At 34.5% G+C, this 8,339-nt stretch overlaps 1 protein-coding gene across 3 annotated transcripts; it reads left to right on the forward strand.

Moving 5' to 3' along the window:
* Positions 1,671–7,692, forward strand: LOC18774677. 3 transcript variants are annotated; one of them, XR_002272353.1, is made up of 7 exons: positions 1,671–1,930; positions 2,335–2,364; positions 3,884–3,991; positions 4,647–4,734; positions 5,774–6,080; positions 6,184–6,269; positions 7,385–7,692. XR_002272353.1 is itself a non-coding variant. In XM_007206537.2 (7 exons), the coding sequence occupies exons 1-7, from the start codon at positions 1,796–1,798 to the stop codon at positions 7,457–7,459; spliced, it is 798 nt and encodes a 265-aa protein (XP_007206599.2). In that variant the 5' UTR covers positions 1,672–1,795; the 3' UTR covers positions 7,460–7,692. The 3 variants fall into 3 exon arrangements, 2 of the variants coding, with proteins under 2 accessions (XP_020423016.1, XP_007206599.2); XM_007206537.2 differs by having other exon boundaries at positions 1,672–1,930; positions 6,215–6,269; XM_020567427.1 differs by lacking the exon at positions 2,335–2,364 and having other exon boundaries at positions 6,215–6,269.

An 8,339-nucleotide genomic window follows, 5' to 3' on the forward strand; every position in this document is an offset into this window, starting at 1 on the left:
GTGCAATTCTCATTTTACAATATGCAACTGCATATATATATATATGCAATTTCGTAACGTCCGTTTGTAATTCTTAGTTTACAATATGCAATTGCATTCCGCCCTTCTTTTGGTTTTAAACTTTTTTCATTTTTACTAGAAGACTCATTGGCTCACACTCTTATAATATATGCAAAGATCACCAAATTTCCTCTTTTTTGGCTAGAGGGCCTCTTTTTTGTGTGTGTTCATTTGCATGACAATACGGATAATCTACTACTACCTTAAAGCTATAGAAAATTAAATGTGATATCATCTATTTTCTCTAACCAAGACTGCATATCACATAAATAAGAAATAAGATCTCAAAAAAGAAATAGAAACAAAGAAAATACTTCACCTAAATTTTTTGTAATACGTTTAGCTCAATTTATAACTTGTAGAGTACACAAATGTTAGCCCCTAAATATTAGACTCTCAGAAGAAGGTGATAATCTCACCAAGTATGCATGCACTGGCGGACCCAAGAATTTTTCAAGGAATGGGCAATTTTTAAAACGCTAAAAGCTCAAAAAAAAAAAAAAAATCCCCCAAAAAGATAGACAACCAAATACCTTAGAATTTCCTATCCAAAAAAAAAAAAAAAAAACCCTTTAGAATTTAAACAATACTAATCTCATTTGTAATTCATAGAAAAAAAAAATAGAACATTACAATTAAGTTACAATTGTTCCCCACGAGCTTTCATATCATGAAAAAAATGACAATATTTTATACAAACTTGGTTTCTTTTTATTTATTTTTTTATTTATTTAAAATAATGTAATTTTATACATACTTGATCGATATTAACATTGCAGACTTTATAGATAATTAATATTGCAGCCCTACAAATTTATGCAAGGACAATCCTTATTTAAGGCCCAATTTGTTTTTCATCCAATAACCCAATTAATTTATCATATACTAAATAGCATGTAGGAATTGCAGTCGCACTCACATGTTTATTCCTCTCTTTTTTTTTTTGGGCCCTTGTAGAACATGAAGTCGTTTTGCTTAGAACTTTAAAAACAAAAGGACAGCAGCTGTTGTACGCACGCAGCAAAAGAAAGGACATGTGGGCAATTCTTAGTTTACAATATGCAATTGCATAGTATGCAATTTCGTAACGTCTACGTGCAATTGGCGGCTCCTAGCTGCATCTTTCTCAAGGACCTTAAATCTGCTAGCTTTCATTGGTGCTCTCTGTTCATCTGTCATATGATTTTCACTAGATTATTTGGAACTTGATTGGTTAATTCTTTCTGAAAACTACCTGCTGCAGATATACTAGGAGCTACCATATGCACTCAATACATTGTTCAAGCTGTAGCCTAAGCCACTAGAGCTGAGACACTCTTGAATTTGAGCTATTATACCAAAATGAAATAATGACACAGCATAATACCCTGTTGATCATTTCGAGAGCCTTGTTCGACTGCTGGTTCATGCAACTTTGTCGACATTCCGATCTCCAGTGCACGCGAGGGATTATTCTTTGTTTTCTCTGTCACGTGTATTTCACGTGCTCCTTAATAAAAATGGCTTAACAAGTCATCAGGTCATTCAATCTCAGCCCTTAATTTTTAAAATGAAATATCAGCCCTTGGATGATTGGCTGCACCGGTACAATCAACCTTTTTTTCTTTTCCGTCTTCTTCCTCTCTGCCTCAGTCTCTTCCTCTGTCTCTTTTCAGGGCTCACAATTCTTCTCCCCAGGCCGTGGTTTCTTGTTTGCAACCTGGATACAACTTTTTCCAGATTTTCCTCTCCATAAATGCAAATATTCAGATGGAGAAACTTGTTTCTACTCGAGAATTCATTGATTTCATCAACTTCTACAGCAACCCGCTTCGCTTGGTTCCATTCTACTCCAACTTCATTCGAGAAGTGGAAGAACAAATGGACCTTCGTGAGTTGTTTTTCTCTTTGATGATTTCATTTTTATTAGACTCTCCATGATTTCATTTAAATATATATATATATATTTTTATCTTTGACATCAAGGCAGAGAGAACCTGTAATATAAGTGGTGATTTGTTCGTCTTCTAAGGTTTCCAAGTGATCCGGTTAGTGTCAGGTGTAGGTCAAATTTTAAGGTTTCTCCTACCTTTGCATTTTCTACCGAGAGAGGTTTAAGGCATCTTGGTGTAATTTGATTGTGCAAATTGATTCATCTGTATCTTAATGTTTGTGATGCATATTTAGTTTTTTTAAATTATTAAGTTTTTTAGAATACTCGTCAATTAGATAAAATTTGAAATAACACGATTTTGCTTTCTATAAGAATGTCTGTTGATTCAAATGTTTTTGCAGGATGTAAAAAGCAGTCAACAACCATCAAAGGTATTAATTCTGTGCTAATTTCGGAATTCTTATATAGAAAATACATGCCAATGATAGCAAGCAAAGGCAGCAAAAACTGACACTGCACACAGGGCTTTAATCTTTTTCCCCCTTTATGGTGTGCTTTCCACATGATAATCATATGTGGGAATTGTTAATTCTCGAGCGTGAAATTTGATTGGTTGTTTGTCTGGGAAAAAGTCCTAAGAGTTTAATAGTCTTGAAAGATGCAAACTTCTACTCTTGCCTTTGGCACAAGAAAGGCTAGTTCCTATCATTTATCTCCCCTATAAAGACTATTTTTATGCTTAATGATTAATTTTGAAGGGAGAATGTATTGGTCTTCAGTCTACCTATGTCGTCTAATTCAGCAGACTAAGTGAATGTAAATGCTCTCAATCCGTGATTTAGTAGAAAGCCAAGATAGGCAAATTAGTTGTTACCAATATACAGATTGTAGGCGCTTCTTGAGTATGCCATTTTATGGCAGAGACAGAACAGACATGCATGTTTAAAATTCGTATACATGTGGAAGGAGGGATTTTGTTTGGTGACAAGTTTGAAAAAAAGATGCTCCACAAACTATTATGGGACATAAGATTTGTTGTTAATTACTGCGTAGCATACTTATGAGTTTAAGAAAACTGCTGGTTCTGCAACAAGTTTCTGCCTCAAATGGAAAGTTTAGCTCCAAGCAAATGAAAAAGTCTAGAGAGAGAGAGAGAGAGAGAGAGAGAGAGAGAGAGATCTTGGATGCTCTGGTGGTCTCACTTCTGGTTGTAATCTCCCTTTCTGGGGCATTTCCAGTCTTAAAATAAGTGCAAATTGGAAGCTAGCCGGAGTGAGTATCGTAATATGTAATATTAATAAATTTTGGTGCTGCTGTAATATGTGATGGCCTACTTTGCTGTTGTCTGATGTTTCCAAACTATATATTCTTCAGTTCTATTGCTTTTTATTGCCAAGTACATTGTAGCTTGAAAAGCTATTATTTCCATTCATCTTCCCTGCTTCAAATTGCATTTCAGCCCTGTTCGGCAGCATGTTTGCTTTTCAATAAGCAGATGCATCCTTATCTTGTGTTATCCTTTTCAGCCCGTGCCAGTATCTAGACTGTGCTGTCTTTTTTTATTCACATTTTTTTTTAAATGTTTTTTAAATCCCTGGTTGGTCTTTAACCTGCTAAATGTTTATTAGCTATCAAGCCTTTTCCTTCACATGTTCTAGAATGTAATCTGAATTCCAAGTCAAACAGGCTGTCCAGAGGGAAAGATAAATAAATTTAGATGTGCCTTTTATATTCTCTTATTTCTTGCAATAGTTTTGTCCCTCATTCCATTTATTGTATGCTCTTATAAAGCAAGGGAGTACCCTCTTTTATGATTGTACCAACTCTTATACCCAGTTAGGAGTCTGTCGTTTCACTGCTTAGTATCAGTTTTCCCTCCCTGCCTCTCTGTCTCTTTCATAATTATGAATTTTCTAAATTGAAGCTTAACATTTGAAGTGTGCATTTCAGAATTACATCAGATACGCAACACGTCAAAAGCGTGCTGATACAAAGAAAGCCCTGAAAAACCTCCTCTTCAACAGTGGGTCCTCTAAAAATTTCTTTCAGAACATTCAGGTAGACTGATCCTCTTGTTTTTGTATATAGTCTCGTTGAAGTCTCTATATATGAAACAACTTGGCAAAATTCCATTGTTTTACTCATTATTTTGAAACGAGGGTGTGCATCTATACATTGGAATGCCCTTTTTTTTTGTTGCATTAAAATAAATTTTTTAATTTGTTTATGTGTTTCGTTTCTTTTATATTTCTCTGAGGATACTTTGGCATTAAATTCTGATTGAATGTCCACATTCCATTCAACTTGGATTTGGATATAGTTAAACATGATTTAAATGGAGCCATTTGAAAATTTATCTCAAAAGTAGTGACGAAAAAAACTAAAACATATTATGAATTCATGAATTCATGATGATATAGCTCCTATTTTTCTAATGGCCTTGTGGATCCTTAATCGTTAAATATATATATTATTGATATGTAAGACACGATGGAGACGTCTCAATTCTATCAATTCCACCTTGCACTTTAGAAATTCAGTTATCTAGTTCCTGGTATTAGAGTTCCCCCGTCATGTCTCAGAGGCAGAAGCACGTAATATGGTGTTTTGCTGATTGTTTTTTTATTTATAAATATAATTGTGTCTGCTTTTGATTAAAAAAAAGTGCACTTAGTTTTTACTGTAGTGATACTTAGTTTGTTTTCACTGTCAGAATGAAAATGATTCAGGAAGCTCTCCTCAGAAACATAGGTCGAGATCTTCTCGACATGCTGAGAAATCACACCCCAAGAAAACGAAACGTGAGGTCTTCTTATTTGTCCTTTCTAAACCTATCCTTTTATTTATATTTGTTTTCTATGCCCTACGTTTGCTGCACTTAATAGTTTGGTTACTTTTACAATTTTGTCTAATAATCTGTACTTTCTTTTTTGATGTTTGGCCTGCATCTGAGCCATATGATTTGCTGATCCACTTTTTCTCATGCCAACAGTAGATTTCTTCATGATAAAAAGTTGGCTTTTAATGTTGTCTGGATGGTGGATATCTTGTGCAAGACTGGTCACCACCATGCTGTGACTTTAATGAATTTTATTGATGAAGTCTCTGTTCTCATTAAAAAAAAAAAAAAAAAAAAGGATTAGCGCTCATATTTTCTTTAATGCTTTAAAAGCTGGATGATCTTTTCATCAGTTCAGTGGTTATTGCACTTGATTATAGTTATTCGTACTTAGAAAATTTGTGTAGTATACACTTAAATACTATGAAAAGTACTCCCATTTCTGATGTGCTTCCCAACTATACAGAAAAAATGGTGTGCTTCTTATTTCATTTTTAAAGCAAACATATTATACAAGTATAATTAATTTTAAAATGTTGTGTTAACTTGTGGCTGATTTTTTCACTTTATCTGTAAGAAACTATGCTGAATAATCATTACCATAAAACCTTCCTATGCTGTAAACTAAAGTTATAGATCTTATAGATCTTACCATAAATCCGAGGTGTGTGTCATATGTGACATGTACCTGGTTAGGTATCAGATGCATTTCTGATTTTGGATGCACAATAGGAAGAACTGCTATCCCAAATGTACATGTTTCTTGATGAACCCTTAGAACTTTATGAAGTTGCTAATATCTGTCAGAAGAATCTCTAAATCTGCTATCATATAAGATTTTTCAGAACTTTACATATCTACTTATTTGATTGCGAAAAGTCAGAGATTCTATGTAAAAATTTAAAACCCCCATGTGTTTTCTGCTGGCTGGTAAAGGTTATGATTTGCCTGCATTAGGTGCATCTTACAAACCTTATGCTTTCTCTTTCTGTCCTGTTCAGGCAAGTTCAAAAGAGAGAGTTTCTCCGAAGATGGTGACAACAATCCTGAGTCTATCTTTCGTGCGACATTTGGCAAGAAATGGTACACCTGGTCTTTTGACTCATGCCGTTACTCCTCTTTTAAACATTCAGAATCTGGATTTGAGTGGTCAGAGCAATCAAGCTGGAAAGATAAAAGTAAAAGATGGGAGAATAGTAGTGACGTGGAGTCTGATGATGAATCATGTACTATAGGATCTTATTCTGATAGAACAATTCTTGGTCTGCCTCCAACAGGTCCTTTAAAGACTGAAGATGTTAAAAAAGCGTAAGTTCTTCAGCGGGCCTTTTTTCTCTCTCCAAATTTTTGAATGGAGTATATGAACAAAGTCCTTGTACTTTATTTTATATTTCCCCGTTTTCTTTTTCAGTATTATTTAAACATATGACTCCTTCTGGCAGTTTCCATTTATCAGCTTTAAAATGGCATCCTGACAAGCATGAAGGCCCTTCACAGGTCCGTTCTTAATCTTTGGATCGTTGACTAGTTTGAATTCTTTAATTCACTCAAGTGTTGAGTGTGTTCAAAATATCATGTTTAGTTGTTAGTCATAGCCTATTCAACAGTGTGATTTTCCATTTTTGTGTGGGTAAGCGGCTTGATAGAGGCATAAAAAACCTGTTTGTAAAGAGCTTTGACAAATATGGAATAAGTCTTAAGGCAAATTACTCCCTTGAAAATTCTTAACATTTAATTATCAAGACAAAAATACGCATCCCTTAATTTGGTTTATTTGAATTGATAGATGACTTTGCACTTTTTTAGCTAGCCAGATAACACTGGTAAGTTTTACTTTAAAACAGATAAAAATACCATACTCTTGCTACAGTGCATAATTGTGAACTGGAACAGTATGCGTTGAAGAAAATGATGAATCTGTGAAGAAAAATCTTGACAGCAATCACATTGGCGCAGAGATGATGAATGTCCAAATGTTCGGTGTCAGGTAGGTCCTATATACACAATGGGAGCAAGTCAACTGAACCATAACTTGACTTTAACAAGTTTACAACTAAGCATAACAAATTCAAAACTCCTAACTGTTTCCTAACAGTTTACAAATAACGAATAAATACATCTCCATTGGAGCTTATAGAGAATAATGGCAGTGTACCCACCCCCTTGTGCCTGAGTTCGACCCCCCTCTCTGGTAGATTAGAGCAATTTAGAGTAGTTTAAACTGTCGTTTATATAAAAATAAAAATAAAAAAATAAAATTTTTTTCCTAACATAAGCTAACTGAAGCTGTCCTATGAACGGGATCTGAGCTGGCTGTCAAGATGTTAATGCTGACTTGTCATTATCGCTGTCTCCTATCTGGCTTGCTTTGCTGAGTGTTGACTTAGTTGTATGCTGGTTTGTCTTGGTGATCGGTCTTGCTGTTATGCACAATGACCTGTTTTGCTGCACGCCATTTGTTTAACTTTTGTTGCTTCTCTGCTATTTGCACTAGTTGCACTTTGTTGCCATGAACATGATTTGTTTATCATATTATTATTAGGTCAGTTTCGTGATTTCTTTTTCATTGTTACATTCATAACTTCTGATAAGATATTTGTGCATCTTTGCAGGCAATGGCTGCAGAGAAATTTAAACTTTGTGTTAATGCTTACAAATCTCTGTGCAATGCACTATCCCCAGCGTAAGCCGTTGGCTCAAAAGGTTCTGGTTTGAACATTAACAGCTCCCTCTATACCGGTTCTCTATTCAAAAGGAAATCCTCATACAGATTTGACCTAGTGCTGGACATGGTATCCAGATCAAAGCGTTAGTGTACTTGAATAGTAATTTGATTAATTTATTCAAATTATATATGCATAAAGATTGTACTGAATCTTTTGACAAATTTATAAAGAAAATTACAATTCTTTTAGAGATATTCCTTTTTTTGGGTAAACTTTTAGAGAAATTCTGACTTCACATTCATATCATGTTTACAGATCAAGAATGGGTATATGATTGTAATTCCTGACGTCCCATACGTTTACTTGCAAATAATGAATAAATTTTTTTTGTGAGTTTTATGTTAAATTCGTAATTAAATATTCTTAAAATCAACATTAGGAGAGTAGTTGATCCAATTCTAATTCCTTAATTCCTCTAAGCTTCTTGATTCATGACTTCCTTTGTTCCTAACAAGTAAACATGTCATTATTGCTGAATCCATCCCAAGGACCATTGCTCAGCCCCCAGGTGGTCACGTGCCCATTTCACACAAGTATTTCTCTGTTGCTGTTCACCCATGATGTACTCGTCCATTTCAAAATTCAAATTCAAAACAATATTATTAGAAAACTAAGAATGAACTTAACTGTGTGGTTGGTTGTAGTAGCAATACTGAAATAACTTCCAAACTGTATAGTATAAAGCTACTCGAAAGAAAATCTTCTTTGTTGGTCAAAGAAAGAAATCAAAATCTTCGCTTTTGCTCGAAGAAAGAACATATTCTTTGATGAGACCAGTCTCTACCCTAACTACAGCCCAGCCCATGGCCCAGCCAACTTCACCATTGCAATAAGAACTCTC

Source organism: Prunus persica, chromosome G6 (assembly GCF_000346465.2).
Source record: "Prunus persica cultivar Lovell chromosome G6, Prunus_persica_NCBIv2, whole genome shotgun sequence".
NCBI lineage: Eukaryota > Viridiplantae > Streptophyta > Magnoliopsida > Rosales > Rosaceae > Prunus > Prunus persica.